Below are 21,436 nucleotides of genomic sequence, written 5' to 3'. Positions count from 1 at the left end.
GATATGCTGCCCTGCATGTGAAAAGATGAACTATTTATAACCCAACACGGTGTCTTAATAATGTGTCAATCATGGTTTGAGACGTGCTGTAGCAGCTAAAGACATCGATCTAACACCAGATTACATCGACCTGGTGCTGTCAGATGGACACATGATGTTTTTTGTGAACGCCGCCCTCGCACGTATATCTGAAGTGAGTGACGTGAGATGCACGAAAATAGATTTTCCCATCATATTCCTCTGATGGTCTGGGTTCATGATGAAGCAAAACTACCTATCACCGCACAAACATTTCTGGCTGGTGACTGGTGTTGATTTCGCACCATGTTTAGAGGACAGAGTTTTGATTTTTGACCAGCTCAGAGTTTGTCAGACTATCCCAGTGTCGAGGTTGTGTGTGATATGCTGTGACTTGTTTTGAGAATCAGCCCGAGGGGCTTACTCAAGTTGCTGTTTCTCACTCTTGAGCCCTTGCTAGATGTAACAGTGGTGATTCTTTAACAATAAAGACACTGGAACTTTTTTTTCTTGCTGCCTAACAGTCAAATACCCCTCTGCGGGTGGGTGTTGACTCACTCCAGACACAGTAGCTTTCTCCTTTCATTGTTGCTAGGAGTATAAGACCCCTGACACGGCAGTTAGACGGCTCCGTTTCTGTGTACTCCGAGACTACGGGCGGACTGTTTTAATGAAAACCCAAAAAGTGAGACGCCCCAGAATGAAAACAATACATCCAACTCTGAAAATGTCATACGGTTGTTGGAGCATCTTTCTAGCTCTCTTTAGACCATAGAGTCTACATCAGGAACCATCAGGAGATTGTTAGTTTTTTTTTAATGAATTCATTGATAAAATACTTTCATCGTTGAACTCGTTCTTTGATTAAAATGTGTGGATATATTTATATAGCATTCAAAAGTTTGGGTTCTCTTTTTAAAAAAAAGAAAATTAATTATTTGATTCAGCAAGGATGCATTCAATTGATCGAAAGCATTTATATTATCATGAAATAATCTAAATGAATGATCTTTTTTAACTTTCTACTCTTTCTAATCTCAGGATTACAGAATCCTGAAAAATGCAGCACAACTGTTTTCAACATTGCTAATAAGAATTTGTTGAATAATAAGAAACATTTATTAAGCATCAAATTACATATTCGAATGCTCTCTGCAGGATCATGTGACACTGAAGACTGGAGTAATGATGCTGAAAATTCAGCTTTAGTCACAGAAAAAGAAAATATATATATTTTTTACATAAAATAATTACAAATTACTGATTCAATATAAGGAATTTCGGGATTATATATATATATATATATATATATATATATATATATATATATATATATATATATATATATATATATATATATATATATATATATATATATATATATATATATATATATATATATATATATATATATATATATATATATATATATATATACTTTTAGATTTTTGAAAATATTTGACCCCCAAACATTTGAAAAATGTCATGGATGGAATTATATTATATTATATATTATATTATATTATATTATATTAATTATATTATATTATATTATATTATATTGTTAATTTAAATAAATATATAATACATTTTACAATTTACAAAATATAAATTGTAAAAAAAAAAAAAAAACTAAATTGAGGGGCCAATAGAATTTTATTTCAATAGTCTGTCATTAAACTGTATGTGTTGCTGTTAAACAGTTCTGCCACGTTTAACTCGATCAAGAAGATTCTGTTCACCTGAAAGAGAAAACTAGCTATAAAAACCCATGACATTTCTGCCGGCAATGCAATGCATACTAGTGTTGTGTTATGAAGTGTGTCATAATGCAACGACAAGTGAAACCGAGCTTGAAAACCCCATGTCTGTCTCTCTCCCTCTTCTATCTGTCTATCCCCTCTGACTCTATCTTCACCCGTCTTTCTGCTCTCGAGCAGCCAGGAGTTATGGTCGCAGAAGAGGTAACCTGACGCCTTCTTTATGTTTGTGCTCGCAGAAATGATGGGGCTTTTGCTATGGCTGATTTGTTCGTTGTCTAAGGGTCACAGGAACATATGTGGGGAGGGGGTCATAATATCTGCTTCCTTTGTGCAGTGAATGCATTAATTCATGTTCATTTTGCCATTGTTTTTTGCTAATAATTGAATTATTTTATTTTTTGTTATTGCATATAAACTAAGGAGTCCAAGGAATATGTTAGCCATTGATTTCCTAACAAAATGCTCAACAATCATTAAAATATTATTTAGAAAGTTTTTTGAAGTGAATCATACAGGCTTACTTCACCTCTCATTTCAAGTGTGGGACTAATTCTGTCATCCAGTTCTGTGTCACAGGGTTTACACCTCACATGTGTTGCTTCTTGCTCTAGTGCTCCTCTCATACCCCTTTTCCACCATGAGCCAATAACATCTAAAAACTACAATCACTAAAGCTGTCTGAAAGTTCCCAATGTGGCATGATGGATTCAGGGTGTGTTCACACTTGTTTTGTTCAATTAAAATGAACCCTGGTGCGACTGCTCTGTTAGTGCGGTTCATTTGAATGAGTGTGAACATTGCCATCTGAACACCAAACAAGCGGACAGAGAACACAGAAAAGATGGGTGTCAATCCTCTTCCAGACGAACTCTGGTTCGGTTTGACTGAAATATGAAAGCAACATGGACCAAAGACATGATAACTAGGGGTGTCCATGGTTAACCGATTGACCGATTAACCGTTAAAAATTGCGTAACCGAGTGAAACATTTTGCTCGGTTAAGTGGCGTCAATTACGTGCCTTGAATTTAGTTGTAATATATGTTTGCACCCCACCGCCAGAGCGCTCCCAGACATTTGTAATATCCACAAGAAGAAGTCATGACCAGCTTTCTAAGCGGGCAAAGAAAGCGTGGGAGCACTTTAAAAATGAGAGTGACGGGGGAAAATGCAAGTATTGCGATGCAGTGCTTACCGCATTTTTCAGGCTATAAGTCGCTCCGGAGTATGAGTCGCATCAGTCAAAAAATGCGTCATGAAGAGGAAAATAACATACGTCGCACTGGACTAAAAGTCGCATTAGGGCAGAAGCAGAGCGGGAGCCGCGTGCGCTGTGCATAACGGAGCAGAAGAAAGAAAGTTTGAAGTGAGAAACTTGTGAATGACTAGAGAAAAGCAGACGTTACTTTAACTGTAATGAAGAAAACAAAAAAAGCTAATCGCGGACTGAAAGCAAGATGGCCAGAGCTGAAGGGACGAGTCCACAGATGCTTGAACTCTCTGTCGGGAGAGGCTCAGCCGCGCGAGTCAAAATGCTGTGTCTGTGTGAATCGTTCTCGGCTGCATATTTTACTAACGTTACATGCTCTAATCGTGCAGGCGCCCTCGCGGCCACTCGCATTGCTCGTGAACTGGAGCGCATCTCATCCTAATTTAACGAAACTCAGCGTACGCCTCGCAGACATGAAATAGATCTTAAGAAACTTGAAATGTCTTTTAACAATTTAAAACGGAAAGAAATAGGCTACTCTCTGATTATGTAATCCATGATGTGCATTTCTCTCTATAGGCGCGTTCACGGAGATGGTGGTCGTCAAATTAATAACGTTAAGCTAAAAATAACCCTGACACACACTATGGTTAACCGTGTAGCCTATTAACCGCTAAGGGCCTCGGTTAACGGTTAATGAAAAACTTGAAAACGTGCAGCCCTAATGATAACAAACCAAAAATAGGACATGATGTCACAAGATTTGCCCCTTAAAAGGACCGCATCCTCAAGCATACCTGTTTTTCTTGTCATAGTCGCGATGTTGTCCATCTCAGGTCGGGACAGGCATCAGAACCGCGTCTCCTGGGATTCTTGCTGCTGTACACATTTCATACGCTCTTCACGAGTTCTCAGTTGGTCAAAATAGCATCATATGTAGGCTACGCACATACAACGAGTGCATTTATCTCCACACACAGCATGGATTTAAATATTCTGTAAGTTCCATCGCGAAATATACGTTAAAAAAAAAAGAAAAAAAAGACCAAATAGGTTGTGAACATACAGTGGGTACAGAAAGTATTCTCACCCCCTTAAATATTTCACTCTGTTATATTGCAGCCATTTTCTAAAATCATTTAAGGTATTTTTTTCATTAACGTTCACACAGCACCCCGTATTGACAGAAAAACATGGAATTGTTGACATTTTTTCAGATTTATTTGAAAATAAAAACTGAAATATCACATAGTCCTAAGTATACAGACCATCTGCTCAGTATTTATTAGAAGCACCCTTTTAATCTAATACAGTCAAGAGTCTTTTGGGGAAAGATGAGACAAGTTTTTCACACCTGGATTTGGGGATCCTCTGCCATTCCTGCTTGCAGATCCTCTCCAGTTCTGATAGGTTGGATGGTAAACGTTGGTGGATAACAATTTTCAGGTCTCTCCAGAGATGCTCAATTGGGTTTAAGTCAGGGCTCTGGCTGGGCCATTCAAGAACAGTCACGGAGTTGTTGTGAAGGCACTCCTTCATTATTTTAGCTGTGCGCCTAGGGTCATTGTCTTGTTGGAAGGTGAACCCTTGGTCCAGACTGAGGTCTTGAGCACTCTGGAGAAGGTTTTCATCCAGGATATCCCTGTACTTTGCCACATTCATCTTTCCTTCGATTGCAACCAGTCGTCCTGTCCCTGCAGCTGATAAACACCCCCACAGCATGATGCTGTCACCACCATGTTTTACTGTTAGGACTGTGTTGGACAGGTGATGAGCAGTGCCTGGTTTTCTCCACATATACCGCTTATAATTAAGACCAAAAAGTTATATTTTGCTCTCATCAGACAAGAGAATCTTATTTCTCACCATCATGGAGTCCATGCAAACTCCATGCAGGCTCTCATGTGTCTTGCACTGAGGAGTGGCTTCCGTCGGGCCACTCTGCCATAAAGCCCCGACTTGTGGAGGGCTGCAGTCATGGTTGACTTTCTTCAACTTCCTCCCATCTCTTGACTGCATCTCTGGAGCTCAGCCACAGTGATCTTTGGGTTCTTCTTTACCTCTCACCAAGGATCTTCTGCCTCGATAGCTCAGTTTGTCCGGACGGGCAGCTCTAGGAAGGGTTCTGGTCATCTCAAAAGTCTTCCATTTAAAGATTATGGAGGCCACTGTGCTCTTAGGAACCTTAAGTATAGCATATTTTTTGTTGTAACCTTGGCCAGATCTGTGCCTTGCCACAATTCTGTCTCTGAGCTCTTCAGGCAGTTCCTTTGACCTCATGATTGTCATTTGCTCTGACATGCACTGTGAGCTGTAAGGTCTTATATAGACAGGTGTGTGGCTTTCCTAATCAAGTCCAATCAGTATAATCAAACACAGCTGGACTCAAATGAAGGTGAAGAACCATCTCAAGGATGATCAGAAGAAATGGACAGCACTTGAGTTAAATATATGAGTGTCACAGCAAAGGGTCTGAATACTTAGGACCATGTGATCTTTCAGTTTTTCTTTTTTAATAAATCTGCAAAATGTCAACAATTCTGTGTTTTTCTATTAGTATGGGGTGCTGTGTATACATTGACAAAAAAATGAACTTAAATGATTTGAGCAAAAAGCTGCAATATTTGCTAAAAATATAACAAAGAGTGAATCATTTGAGGGGGTCTGAATACTTTCCGTATCCACTGTATCTCTATGCCTTTAGGTTTAATGTTAAAATGCTAATGTGAATGCTAAGTGGACCAGGACTACTTTTTATTTTTTGGTCCAGACCTAATGAATCAAACTACATGTGTGAACACACCCTTAGTTAATGTTTTTCTATTTCTGTAATGCTTTTATTTTTGTCAATGAAAATCTACTCACTCTCCATTTGTCTAAAATAAATTGATTTACAATCATGTTTTTTTCTTACTTTAAAAAAGATCAATTAAAACAGCATCATGGCAATGAAGTAAATAACTTTGCATATTAAAATGTTATAATACTGCTTGTGATGAACTGGAATTTAGATGGAAAATGGATATCAGTCAGTGTTTGTGTCCAAAGGTCTTTTTACCATGCTCTCCTCACACTGTGACAATGCCTCTGATCACACTATTTATGTGCATTGCAATATGAAAATGTTCCTTGTTTTATTAATTTATGGATAGTAATGCCTAAGTGGTCACTTTGATCACATCTTTTTTTAAACATGTCTTCAGGTTAACACTTCACAAATATGACTAAGACAAAAAAGAAATGGATTGTTTGTGTAATTTTGTGGGATTAAAAAAATGTTATGGGCTTGTTTGTTTTTTTAATTTTCTGAAAGCTTAATTGTTTAAATTCACATTTGAACAATCCAGTTTCATGTAATATCTAAATTAATTAACCATTTTTAACTCAAATATATTGTAATCCATGTCATTTGAAATGCATATTATACTACCGTTCAAAAGTTGGGGTCGGTTTTTAGTTTTTTTGTTAATTTTAAAAACGTATCTTATGGTCACCAAGGCCACATTTAAAAACACTAATATTGTAAAATATTTTTCCATTTTAAAATGTAATATTTTCCTTTGATCAAAGTTGATTTTTAAGCATCATTACTCCTGTCTTTAGTGTCACATGATCCTTCAGAAATCATACTAATATGCTGATTTGCTGTTCAAGAAACATTTCTTGTTTTAGACAAAAATTAAAAGTAATAATATTAATTAAAGCTGCGAGCAGCGATGACGGGCCCAAGCCGGGGGCACCGCCACCCCGGTGGCATCAGCTTAACTGTGCGCAGAAGGCCAATAGGCATTTAATATGGGAAAAAATAAAAGGACTATGTCAAAGTCATTTGAATTCACCTCATTAACTGCAGAAACTGGTGCTGCTATGACCAGGAACCACAACAGTCACATCTATGAGATCAATTACATTTTATTCACTAATTTTATGTCAGATGATGTCAAATGTCAATTTCAAAATGAGTGCAGAACACTGTCCAAATGCTGAAGTTGTATTATCCTTACACTTCTCTTTGTGTTTTTGACCTACCGTAGCTTCTGTTTGTTCACCAGTCTTATGCAGTAAAAAGCATGCATGTTTTTATTTTAATATGTGTGGCATTCAATATTTTTAAAAATATAAATAAATAAATAAATAAATCTAAATCACAGAAACCACAAAAATGATTTTAATATCAGCGTCAGGTAAGAGTAATATACATGCACAATTTTGTAAGTCCAGAAGGCCTGTATATTTTTTAAAGATATGTTATATTTTGTGTGGTTTTTTTAACTTATTTTTCACATCAAAGTGATAGCTATTTGTGATAGCCTATGATATAAAAGCGTTAAATTATGACAATCAAGAGACAAGGTGACACACACACACACACACACACACACACACACACACACACACACACACACACACACACACAGAGTGAGAGAGACCCCCCCACCACCACACACACACACACTCACGCACACACACACGCACACACACACACACAGAGTGAGAGTGGGGGGGGGGTAAGGACAGACAGAAAGAGAGAGGCATAGTCTGATTCCGATTGAACAAGATTTGAAACAAAAAATTAAATTTACATTCTCAAAAGAACTCATTCTGTGTGATTTATAAGCTTTTGTACCCATTGGGACCTCAATTTAGGTCCCTACAGTGACACGAGTCCCCATGAGTCTGTGTGCATTCAGGTTGAAGTCCCCACCAGGCTAGAAAAACATGAATATTGAACAAGATTTTAAACAAAAAATAATAATAAAATCTAAATGGTCGGAGAAAATTATTTGAAAAAGAAACTCAAATGTGTTTTTTTTATGTTAGTATTTTAGTTTTAAGAATTAATCTTCAAATACAAAATGTTAAAGAAAACCAATATATTGATAAAAAAAAATACAAAAAGTACATTCATTTTACATTTGTATTCTTTCTGAGTTTGGTGACTATAGAAAAAACTAGCCAAGTGTTTTATTTTTTTACATTTTTCTCAAAGACTTATCCAGCCGTGTTCATAAATAAGGCTATACTCCCACCTTCTTTGTATTAACACAATTATTAAACTAATTATATAAAAAATATTGTCAATGCCTGTCAAATCTTCAGTGTCCTTTGTTTCATGTTGACCGAGTTGACTTTAGTATTTATCTAAAGGTCTTTTTATATTTGTATTTTCACAATTACGAAACTAATTATATAAAACGATTTTGTCAATGCTCTACAAATTAACTGGTTCCATACTTTTTCCATTTTTTTATTCAAACCCAGAAAAAAAAAAAAAAAAAAAATTATATATATATATATATATATATATATATATATATATATATATATATATATATATATATATATATATATATATATATATATATATATATATATATATCCTTTAATGCTGGCCAAAGCACACAGCAATAAAATAGCCATCCCCCATCAGACACACACACACACACACACACACACACACACACACACACACACACACACACACCACACACACACACACACACACACAGAGTCACATGTCTGGTCTCTGGTGTGCTATCTTTCTGGGGACTCACCATAGACTTAATGGTTTTTATACTGTACAAACCATATATTCTGTCCTCCTACACTGCTCCTACCCTAAACCTACCCATCACACAAAACTTTCTGCATTTTTACATTTTCAAAAGAACTCATTCTGTATGATTTATAAGCTTTTGTACCCATTGGGACCTCAATTTAGGCCCCTACAGTGACATGTGTCCCCATGAGTCTGTGTGCATTCAGGTTGAAGTCCCCACCAGGCTAGAACAACACACACACACACACACACACACACACACACACACACAGTAGTAATGCTGAAGTATGCTGCAGGCAACTCAAATCAGCTCAGCCCATCCCCCCATCCACAACAACCCCCCCACCCCCCCCCCCCCCCCCCCCACCCCTGCCCCTGCCCCTCACACACACACACACACACACACACACACACACACACACACACACACACTCATGTCTGGTTCACTATCTTTTTCTGGGGACTCACCATAGATGTAATGGTTTTTATGCTGTACAAACCATATATTCTGTCCTCCTACACTGCTCCTACCCCAAAACCTTCCCATCACACAACTTTCTGCATTTTCACCTTTTCAAAGTAACTCATTCTGTTTGATTTATAAGCTTTTGTACCCATTGGGAAGTCCCCATGAGTCTGTGTGCATTCAGGTTTAAGTCCCCACCAGGCTAGAAAACCATTCACACACACACACAGAGGTAATGTTTTTTTGCTTGAAAACTTATACAATATTGCCCTCTACTGGTCATTTAAGTGAGAGCATAAGTATTGAAAAAAAAAAAAAAAAAAACAGTGTGATATAGAGAATAACCAGCAGGTGGGAGTATAGCCTTATTTATGAACCAGGCACTTGTGTTCTTATTTTGTGTTTTTTAGGCTTTTGCTACGGGAACACCGTTTGAGATATCCAATAACCGTTCGCATTTTAGCATCTTCTGTATATTTACTTTATGTTGTCCGAGTTTGGAGGAGATTGAATGAATCGCTTTTGAGGAGAAGGTAAAAACTCAGAGCTCGCTTTGCCACTTCTTGTTATCTTCCAACCAAATTATCTGACTTCCTGTTGGTCAGAGCTAATGACTGTAAATTAGAAAGTTGTCCGGCTCGAAATGTACAATATATATACCGAGTTTGGTGAATGTAGATAAAACTAACCCCCCCACTTTGGACAAAAGTGACACACTTCCTGCTGCCAGTTGGTGGCGCTATAACTTTGACTCACAAAAGTCATATCCATGTGATCGGCCTCTTACAACGAACACACAGCTGAAGTTTCATCAAAATGAATTAATGTACGCAAAAGTTATAACACACTTCCTGTTTCCCTTTTCTCGCCATAAATTTGTCTCTTCGCCACGGCCAAACCGTTTGAGATATCAAAAAGTTGCTCGCAATTTAGCATCCTCAGTGTCTTGACTTCAGGCTGACCGAGTTTGGTGCTGATCGGATGAATCGTCTAGGAGGAGTACCGCAAATTCCAGAGCATGCGTTTTCCGAACAACCCATTATAGCTCACTTCCTGTTGGGCGAAGCTTATGACTATGAGTGCGGAAGTTGTTTGGCCCGATGAGATCTATAAGTGTACCGAGTTTCATACATGTACGTGCAAGTGTGTTTAATATATAGACCCTGTTTTTCAAGGGGGCGCTGTTGAGCCCCCCTGCCACGCCCGGGGCAAAGGCCTCTACCAGACCCTGTTGGCCGCGCATTCCGATGTGTGTGCAAAGTTTCAAGAGTTTTCGAGCACGTTAAGTGCCCCAAAAATGCCCAAAAGGCGAAAAGATAATAATAATAATAATAATAATAATAATAATAATAATAATAATCCTTAGAAGAACAATAGGGCTCTGCGCCCTTTCAGGGCTTGGGCCCTAATTAATATTAATAATTAATAATAATTTGTAGTTATCCCAAACATTTGAACGGCAGTATATAATATAACACATTTTTTGGGGGGTCTTTTTTTTTGTTTTTTGTCCACTAATCATTTTCTCTTCTCTGGCTTTCTCTCTTTCATCTCCTGTCCTGTGTGATTCCTCCTTTTCTCTTTTTCTTGTTTGTTCTCTCTGCTTCCTGTTGCAGGTCGCTCTTCACTGTTTCCTTTTGAGGACGGCTTCTTGGACGACGGTCATGGCGATCAGACGCTGACCCCTGGCCTGAGCTCCCCCACCCGCTGTCAGAACGGAGAGAGGATGGAGCGCTACTCCAGAAAGGTGTTTGTCGGTGGACTGCCGCCCGACATTGATGAAGGTACATGACTTGCGCGCACACACACGGCTCAGGGCTGAACCTTTCATATCATGTGTCTTAAAGATAGAGTATCGTGAAGAGAAAATGATAGAAATAAAATGATACCTATATTTGCTTACATACAGTGCATCCGTAAAGTATTCACAGAGCTTCACTTTTTCCACATTTTGTTATGTTACAGCCTTATTCCAAAATGTATTAAATTCATTTATTTTATTATTCTACATTCTAGAAACAATACCACATCATTTTTTTAAACATAATCCATATTTTTGGTTTAAATACTCTCCATTTTTCCTACAGATGAAATTACCAACAGTTTCCGTCGCTACGGTCACCTGGTGGTGGACTGGCCTCATAAAGCAGAGAGCAAATCCTATTTTCCTCCTAAAGGTAATGACATCATGACATCATCTCTCCTGCGGCACTTTAATACAGCTGCAAACGTTTAACAAATCAGTGTCAGAATTATTCCCCTGGACACCTGTGTTTGAGAAGTGAAAGTATGACATCACAGTCGACATGCACCTCAAATGAGTCTATTGTGTGGATGCGTGTGTGGTCAGTGTTTACTCTGAGCATCAGGAAGCTGTTGTGTTCTGTGCGTCAGATTGGTCTCTATCGGTTCACAGGGCCTCCAGGTGTTCATTACTGTGGCTTGAACAGACGCACATAGACAAGTACTTACAGATACACACCTAGAGGGAGAGACCAACTGCATTTCATCATGTAACTCACGTACATGTTGGTGTGAGTACATTTGGAAAGAGCTGACAGAGTTTGATTGGGCTGGTAAACAGAGCACAGGCACAGTCCACGTATACCATTGAAATTTTGAACAATGTTTATTGTTCAATTATTTAAATAAATAATTGAATGATATACCAGATGATATGTAATAAATTATATTGTTTACATAAATGTATATTGTAGGATATAGATTCATTAAATGCATTATTTCATGATACGTTACTACATGTACTTACTATAGTAATAACAGTGAATAATGCATAATTACAAGTAACTAAACCAAACCCAAACTATAATTCTATAAAGAGATTAATAAGAAATGAGGGATGCTAAAATTTGGATTTTTACAGTAAAAAATAGCTTGTTGTGTAAGCTGCTTATGCAGTTTGTGTTAATTTGGCAGCTAGTAACACAATTTTCTGATCACACTTTAGTTCAATTCTAATTATTAACTAACTATTAACTATGCATTTTGCCTCAATAAACTTCTAATTACTGCTCTTATAGTTAGTATAGTAGTTGTTAAGTTTAGGTATTGGGTAGGATTAAGGGATATAAAATATGGTCATGCAGATTAAGGCATTAAAGGGTTAGTTCATCCAAAAATGAAAATTCTGTCATTAATTACTTACCCTCATGTCGTTCGACACCCGTAAGACCTCCGTTCATCTTCAGAACACAAATGAAGATATTTTTGTTGAAATCCGATGGCTCAGAAAGGCCTTCATTGACACCAATGTCATTTCCTCTCTCAAGACCCGTAAAATTTATTAATAATTAGTTTGATTTATACAGCGCTTTTTTAGGCACTCAAAGCGCTTTACATTGAAGGGGGGAATCTCCTCAACCACCACCAATGGTTGTGAAAAGGCACTAAAGACGTCGTCACAAAGCCTATCTCACTACAGTGGCTCTACAATCATTTTATGAAGAGACGAGAATAGTTTTTGTGCGCAAAAAAACCCCACACTAAATAACGACTTATATAGTGATGGGCCGATTTCGAAACTTTGTTTTGAAATCGGCCCATCACTATATAAAATCTGCAACATACTCCGCAAGAACAGAGAAAAAAGTTCTCGCTCCCAGGGCTGGAACAATTTCTTTGTTCTTGCAGAGTATGTTCCAAGCTTAAGTCGTTGTTTAGGTTGTTTTGTGCACAAAAACTATTCTTATCACTTTATAAAATGATTGTAGAGCCACTGTAGTGAGATGGGCTTTGCAACGACGTCTTTAGTGCCTTTTATGGGTCTGGAGAGAGGAAATGACATTGGTGTCAATGAAGGCCTTTCTGAGCCATCGGATTTCAACAAAAATATCTTCATTTGTGTTCCGAAGATGAACGGAGGTCTTACGGGTGTCGAACGAGTGAGGAATTAATGACAGAATTTTCATTTTTGGGTGAACTAACCCTTTAATGTGCGCTTTATAAGTACTAATAAACAGCCAATATTTCCTAGTAATATGCATGCTAATAAGCAACTAGTTATTAGTGAGAATTGGACCCTAAAGCAAAGTGTTACCAATTTTCTAGATTGTCTATAGTGGTTTATTTTTTAAACTTACAAATTGTATGCATGCCATAATAAATGATCAAACCAAGAATCTCAAGGTTATTTTAGTTGATGTATGAATAAATGTCACTTGGTTGGATATTTTGTTAAATAACGCAATGATTTCACACAGTAAAAATGGCTGAAGTGTCCAAGTACTCTCTGAGGCCACTGTATTTTTCTTCATTTATGAGATTTGTGCTATGTTTAATGATCTGCACTTGTGGATTTTATATATTTGGACTGGTGTAGTCTTCGTGCCTGAGCCGTCGTGTCACCGTGTGTAACTGCTGTTTGCAGATGTGCTCATTGTTCCTCCAGCTCATAAGAAACACTGATCCAGACTGAGTGAATGGAAGATGCTGGTCATTTTTCCATCTAGTGTTGTGTAAAGCATCATGACTCACAGTGGGCAGGACTGAGGTCAGTGCTGAGGCTCTAAACACGTTAAATAAGGTTAAATGCGATTAAATGCCTTCGTGAGGCTGTTATATGCTTATCAGTAACACTGAGATTTATTGAAGAGCTGCTTCTGTTCAGAGACCACCTGGAAAACAGGCTGGAAATTAAAGGGATAGTTCACCAAAAATGTACTCGCCCTCGCCCTCATGCTGTTTTAAACTTGTTTCTTTCTTCTGTTGAGCACAAAAGAAGATATTTTCAAGAATGTTGGTAACCAGATATTTAACGGTAGCCACTGACTTCCAAAGTAGGAAAATAAAATACTATGGAAGTCAACGGGCACGTCAGCTGTCTGGTTACTAACATTCTTTAAAATATCTTGTTTTGTGCTCAACAGAAGAAAGAAACTCACACAGGTTTGGAACAACTTGAGGGTGAGTCAATGATGACAGAAATGTACATATTTAGGTGAACTATCCCTTTAAGTCAAGGTTTATCTGGTTATCATGGTCTAGTTAGCCCCTGCTGGTAGATGAAAGAATTACACCATTAAAACAAAAAACACTGTTCTCTACTGAAGGACTTCAGAATACATAAGCATATACAAATTATGAAAACATTTGTGGAGGACACAGTAGTTAATTTAGGCTGAAGTGGGAAATATATTAATAATCATAATAATAAAAAAAAAACATTTACTGTTTAAATATATTTTAAAATATATTTAACACATCAAATATATTTTCTTTTTCATAATGATCTCTAACCGAGTAGAATAATCCAATCAGAATGTGTTTTTTATTATGTCTTTCTTATATTTAAGCTTCAGTGGCGAAACCTCTGGCTGTATTAAATCTGATGCTCGTACATGAATCTCCTTTTGAAATTTCTTTTGATGTCTTTGATGCACTTTTCCAAGGTTGTTCATATTTCTCTCTCCTTTCGGCTGCCTCTTTCACTCTTTCTTTCTCTTTCCCTGAGGCAGAACGCCTGGTTCTTTTCTTTCTTCTGGTCTTTCAGCTGGCTCTGATCCTGATGTTCTCATACTGCAGTGTTATAGTGGAAAAACACTCCTTCAGAAGGACTTGAGAATGGTGGACATCATGAATTCACAGACAAACAGCATATATACGGTCGAAAAAGCAGTCTATGCGCAAAGTGCATGTTTAGGCTCAGAATAGTGAGTGGAAAACTACAGGCTATATGGACTTTTTATTTACAGTATAAAATGAATAATCCTGGTCCTGCATTTTATTTGGGCTAAAATTCATAACATAATAACAGCAAATGTCATAAAACTGCATAGAGACAGAGAGGGTATCTTATAGTTAATGTTAAAAACTGCATCTTTAGGCAGAAGGAATTTGCTTTAAAAATTTGTGACTATAATATTTAATTTATGTCCGTGATAGTAGCTGTAATGTGACAGTGGCAAGTTTCAGACGATTCCATTTCCTCAGCTACAGAAGCCACTCCAATCTGTCCTGATTTCACCTCAGCGTAACTCCTCCCACAGCTAGTTTTTGGCCTGTTCTGTTAACGTCTGTGCTGTCTGTGATGACGGGCCTGTGAGGGAATGAACAAATGAGCATGGGAGATGAGATTAAGTCTCAACTTATTTAATCTTCCTACTCCGATCATCAGTTATTAGTTCATACACTCTTTAAAGATGGAATTTGTGTTTCCTGTTATTTTTCAGAATGATACACATGCATATTTTTTGCAGCGGTTCTGTGCTTCCTGTGAGGCTTTTGAAACTCAGCCAGGGATTGTCTCATCTCTTATGTGCTTCCTTCTGCAGGTTATGCTTTCCTGCTCTTCCAGGAGGAGAGTTCAGTCCAGGCCCTCATTGACGCCTGCATCGAGGAGGATGGGAAACTCTACCTGTGTGTCTCGAGCCCCACTATTAAAGATAAACCAGTGAGTGAAACCAGCGCGCTCTCTCTCTCTCTCTCTCTCTCTCTCTCTCTCTCTCTCTCTCTCTCTCTCTCTCTCTCTCTCTCTCTCTCTCTCTCTCTCTCTCTCTCTCTCTCTCTCTCTCTCTCTCTCTATATCCATCTCTCTGTCTATCACTTTATCTAATCTATCACTATCTGTCTATCTATCCAAAATGTATACGTGTACACACACATGTATATATTTATGTATGTATATACAGTATGTGTGTTTTATATATATATATATATATATATATATATATATATATATATATATATATATATATATATATATATATATATATATATATATATATATATATATAAAGAGCTGTGAATCTTTTGGTAGGCAGCAAATTGATTCGATTCATGATTCGTAGGTTTTCGATTCGATTCAAGAACGATTTTTGCCAATTCAGAACGATTCAATTCGAGACGATTCACATTAAAATTCGATACAATTCGATTCGATTATGCATTTCCTTGTATGAATTCATAGGATTATTAAAATGCTTCCCCTAATGTGTCTTAGTCAGGGTGTGAATTGAAAATTTAGCCAAACTTAGGTCCTGCTTGGGCTTAAACAAGCATTCTATATTGACAATCTTTTACAGATCAACTGTTTTTCCTCCTTAGGTCCAGATTCGCCCGTGGAACCTGAGTGACAGTGATTTTGTGATGGATGGCTCTCAGCCTCTTGACCCACGCAAGACCATCTTTGTGGGAGGTGTTCCACGGCCTCTGCGTGCAGGTCTCTCTCTCTCTTTCTCTCTCTTTCTCTCTCTCTCTTTCTCTTGTGCTGGTCAGGATGTGAAATAGTGTTTTCATGGACATAGTGCCAGTGTTTATAAGTGTAATTTCTGAATTTCTGATTCTGATCACCATCAGACTGTGTATAATGCTGTGTCTCTCATGTGTCTGTTTAGTGGAGCTGGCTATGATCATGGACAGACTGTATGGAGGTGTGTGTTACGCTGGCATTGACACTGACCCAGAACTCAAATACCCCAAAGGGGCGGGCAGAGTGGCCTTCTCCAATCAGCAGAGCTACATCGCTGCCATCAGCGCTAGATTTGTCCAGCTGCAGCATAATGACATTGACAAACGGGTGAGTGAGCTCGTATATCAGCCACCAGAATCACAATGAACTCTCCAAAGGATCTCATTATACACGATGCAGCAAAAACACTTCAGATCAGACTTTTCCTGACTCCTAATGCATTGATCTCTATGAAATGAAGCATCAAGCTAAAGCGATACCCTCGACGGCACGTTATGATGTGACATTTAACTTCAAACTACGTGAACTTTGATGCCTTTTGAAAAGCAGCTAGGGTTTATCAGAGAAAAAACACTTTTCCAATGGGAAATCTGCTTAATCACGGGCCATTAAAAAATGTGCAGAACGCTATGAATGCCGCACTGATAGTGGAGGATTTTATACTGTATTTTTATAACTATTCTGGATGTGATTGAATAGTGGCAGTTTCTGTACTGTGGTTTTCCTGTAGGCTGTTTCCATACAGCCAACAATACAGACAGTGGAAACCCCAGAGCAGACTGTGTGTAATCAACATGACCATGGGCTTCTGGAGGCCTGACAGCCATTTGAAGTCTCAGACGTGGCGTTTGTTAATTATAGCTCCATGCTATTCCTGCGCACATATGTACACACTGGACTTACTGGACTGTTTTGGGAATGTTATTCAGAAGTAAATAGCGGATGGTCACTGGACTAAAACTGGCTGCTCCCCAGAATCAGCCCTCCATCACTGTCACACAATCAAATGCTAGTTCACAACACTAGTGCTGTTGGTGGACATGTTAACTAACGTACTGTTCGCAAACTATATGTGAGTCTGGGATAGGTACATTTTAAAATAACCGTTTCTGCAGCATATTTTGAATGATTATGATGTAATATTGGACGCACCGGTGGGGTGTTGAGTCGAATCGGTTAAATATATTTTAAAATGTTGTTTATGCCTTTACGATTGTGTTTCTTCCAAAGCTGAATTTTCAGCATCATTACTCCAGTCTTCAGTGTCACATGATCCTTCAGAAATCATTCTAATATGATGATTTGAAGAAACAATTCTTATTATCAATGTTGAAAGCAGTTGTGCTGCTTTATAACCATGATATAGTTGTTATAGTCCACAAGACAAAAAAATGCTGCATTTATAAAAATTTACTACATTCTAAAATTGATGAACCAGTGATTCTCAATACTGTGTGTGTCATTCCCTTTTTTTGTTGTGTGATGTTTGTTCTTGAGTCACTTGTTTGTCCTGAGCAGTTAAACTGCCCAATGTTCCTCAGAAAAATCCTCCAGATCCTGATAATTCCTCAGGTTTCCAATATCTTTTGCATATTTGAAGCCTCCCCAACAGTGACTTGTATGATTTTGATATCCATCTTTTCACGCTGAGGACAATTGAAGGACTCAAACACAACAATAAAAAAGGTGAAACGGCCACTGATGGTACAGAAGGGAACACGATGCATTAAGAGCTGTGGGTGAAGATGTCCAATTTTTTCTTATTTTGTTTAAATGTATATATTTTTTTATTTAGTACTGCCCTTCCGAAGCAATAGAAGATACTTGCATGTTTCCCGGAAGACAAATTAAGTACAATTTACCTTAATCTTCAAATTCAAAATGTTTTCACCCCCTGGCTGTCAATGCATGGCGTTTTCTTCTGGAGCATCGTGAATGTTTAAATATAACAATTTTTAATTTAAGTGAACTTGAAGGGTACAAGTAAATGTGGCGTTTATGTGAAGATTGTTTTAAGTTCACTTAAATTAAAAATTGTTATATTCAAACATTCACGATGCTCCAGAAGGAAACGCCACATTTACCTGTACCCTTCAATATATTAGGGCTCAGTTTTTTTCTATTGACCCAGTCAGACCGATTCAGATTTCTACTTGCCCTGTCAAAATAGTTTTCGTTGTTTTTAACCCATGTCATTTCGTAAACATTAAAAAATATAGATTAATCATTACTAAAGCTACAAAAGTAATCTAGTCAAGAGCAGTGAGTGATTTTTCTCTTATTTCTTTCTTTGATTAACATTAATGACAGACTGCAAACAGTTTTTTAGGCTGCTGTCACTTTAAGACCTGCCGCACATGACGCGGATCTGACACGTCCAATTATCTCACAGCTCTTTACGTTCATTTAAGACTTAAATTAATGTAAGACTGCGTTGCAAATATATTCGACAAAATGTAGGATGTAGCTTTGAATTTAGCTGTCTATAATGGCTCTTTCTGCCGGTGTCCGCAGGTGGAGGTGAAACCGTATGTGCTGGACGATCAGATGTGCGACGAATGTCAGGGTGCTCGCTGCGGAGGAAAATTCGCCCCTTTTTTCTGTGCCAACGTCACCTGTCTGCAGTATTACTGCGAGTACTGCTGGGCGAGCATCCACTCGCGTGCCGGCCGCGAGTTCCACAAACCGCTGGTGAAGGAAGGTGGAGACCGGCCTCGGCACGTGTCCTTCCGCTGGAGCTGATGACAACCGTCACATCGCCCTCTCCACCCACCAAACACCTTCAACACCATTACCAGTAACCACACACGGATCTCCCCTCTCATCTTTTGTTTTTAGAAAACAAATATCATGATATCTCTGTCAAGTATATTCTCTGCTTACGAACATTTAGGAAAATATGAATTTTGAGTCTGCGCGCTCAAACGTTGCACTTTGGCACAAACAGTCGATGTTAACGCTTATCAGGATGTTGTGCTTTAATTCTCTCATTTTGATCGGTTTAGTGCTCTATATAGGCAACATTAGACAGTGTTTTATATATATATATATATATATATATATATATATATATATATATATATATATATATATATATCAAATTTACAAAAACAAAAAATTTTATTTTATATTTATCTATATACACGTAGATAATACTTTTTGAGTGTCAGCCTTTTTAAAGGAGCATGCACTTATTGTAATAAAAGAGTGGCAGGAAATTCCCCTTCAGATGATGACAAAAAAAGTTACCAAAGGTAAAAGTAAATCATTAAGAAAATCATGTTGGGTGAGCTGTTAAAAAAAAAACACCCAAGTTATTAAAGTAAACCACCATTTGCTCTCCATGTTGAAATGAATAGTTATACCTCACGCATGCATCTTTTTCTGTTCGCGTAAATATTTTTTATGAGTTTTTTTAGTATTATCTACATGTAATGCTGCAATAGCTTTGCTGCTAAATCCGTGGTATGAACCCATACCGTCATACTTTATTCAGGCGAACAAGCGCTCCGAAACTGCATGTAAATGAATCTGCGATGCATGCTGTACGATCGGGCATCACTTTCATTTCCTCCACGAGACCGGCCAGATGACCATACTACTGAGCTCTTCAAAGCACAAGGTGATGGGGAAAAAATATAAGATGGGTAGAAAAAATATGCTTTTGCGATTGCTTGCAAAAATGTTGGTTTGCTCACAAAGCATTTACGTTAACTCGCAAAACATTTGGGTTTGTTCAATAAACTTTTTTCATTTGCTCAGAAAAAATTTAAGTTTGCTCGAAAAACATTAGCCTTCTGCTAACAAAACATTTACTTTAACGGTCACGCACAAAATTTAACGTTCACGCGCAAAACATTTGTATTTTCAAAACACTTTTCCTTTCACTCACAAAACATTTGCATTAGCTTGAAAAAACATTTGCATTCCTACAAGAAAATTTGTGTTCCCTCGCAAAACATTTGCTCAAAAACATTTCCATTTGCCCACAAGACATTATAGCCTTCGCTCGCAAAACATTTGCGTTTGCTCGAAAAACATTTACTTTTGCTAGCAAATCATTTTCATTCGCTCGCAAAACATTTGCTTTTCCTCTAAAAACATTTACTTTTGCTCAAAAAACATTTGCGTATGCTCGAAATCGAGTGTTGGCACAATTTTTTTTTTTTTTTTTCGTTTGTTCCAAAAACATAAGCGTTCACTCGTGAAACTTTTGCCTTCCCACAAGAAACATTGTATTCACTAATAAGACATTTACTCAAAAACATTTCCGTTTTCTCGCAAAACATTTTTGTTTGCTCTAAAACATTAATATACGCTCAAAAAGCGTTTGCATTCTAATTATTTTTTTGCATATGCCGAAAAAACGTTTGCGTACTCAAAACATTTGAGTTTGTTAAAAAAAAAAAATCCCTTTCGCGCACAAAAAAATATTTTCTTTTAAAACTGCAATTGCTCTAAAAACATTAATGTTTGCTCGCGAAACATTTTGCGTTCCCACAAGAAACTTTGTGTTCTCTAGAAAAACATTTGTGTATGCTCAACAAACACTTGCATTCTTTTACAAAAGTATTGCGTTCTCCAGAGAAACTTTGTTTTCTTGCAAAAACAAGGGCATGTGTTTTTTCCTGCCACATCATTTCAATTCCATCACAGAACTTTGCAAGCAAATGCTAAAGTTTTCCGAAAATGAACCAATATACCTTTTACTCCCATCTCATTGTTTTACCATCACCGTGTCCCTTAAGAGGCTCCGCACAGAACCGCAGTGGTGTGTTTCAAATCAGTTAGATGTAGGAAATCTTCTAGCGAAATAACAGGTGAAGTATTTTTGCAGTGATTGTTCATAGAATTGTGCAATTTTTATACACTATGTAGTTCAGTTAGACGACGCCTAGAACTGTGATTCGCTTTAACTGTTATTGATGTCTGACATGGAACGTCCTGTGAAACTAGCGTATGTAAGCATACGGTCCCTTCTCTCGCACACTTCTGCTAGTTGGTAGCCCACGACCCGCGTCCCGTCAGAACCAAAGAGTCCGGCTCGAAACGACCAATAACGCTACGTTGCATGCCAACGAATCACAATACTGTGTCCTACCGGTGACTCTGGGAGAATAAGCGAACACTGGCTCTGAATCAGTAACCTAACTTTGAGATACGGCGGGCGGAATAACCTTGAGCGACCGCTGCATTTATATCCAGATTATCCT

General features: G+C 37.7%; 1 protein-coding gene across 6 annotated transcripts in view; it reads left to right on the top strand.

Moving 5' to 3' along the window:
* The window catches only part of cpeb3 (cytoplasmic polyadenylation element binding protein 3), a 42,778-nt gene extending 23,528 nt beyond the window's left edge, over positions 1-19,250 (top strand). For 4 of the 6 annotated variants that reach the window (XM_067420829.1, XM_067420827.1, XM_067420831.1 and 1 more), the window contains exons 5-11: positions 1,959-1,982; positions 10,633-10,800; positions 11,104-11,193; positions 15,307-15,425; positions 16,079-16,193; positions 16,369-16,550; positions 18,738-19,250. In XM_067420829.1, coding sequence (XP_067276930.1) covers positions 1,959-1,982; positions 10,633-10,800; positions 11,104-11,193; positions 15,307-15,425; positions 16,079-16,193; positions 16,369-16,550; positions 18,738-18,965 — 926 coding nt within the window. In that variant the 3' untranslated portion in view covers positions 18,966-19,250. The remainder of the gene's footprint in view (positions 1-1,958; positions 1,983-10,632; positions 10,801-11,103; positions 11,194-15,306; positions 15,426-16,078; positions 16,194-16,368; positions 16,551-18,737) is intronic. The other 2 variants (XM_067420828.1, XM_067420830.1) reach the window with 1 other exon arrangement.
* The last annotated feature ends 2,186 nt before the right edge of the window (positions 19,251-21,436 follow it).

This window comes from Pseudorasbora parva, chromosome 17 (genome assembly GCF_024679245.1).
Source record: "Pseudorasbora parva isolate DD20220531a chromosome 17, ASM2467924v1, whole genome shotgun sequence".
NCBI classification, from domain to species: Eukaryota; Metazoa; Chordata; class Actinopteri; order Cypriniformes; family Gobionidae; genus Pseudorasbora; species Pseudorasbora parva.
Note: the sequence above shows the minus strand (reverse complement) of the source record. Positions and strands in the feature narration are given on the sequence as shown.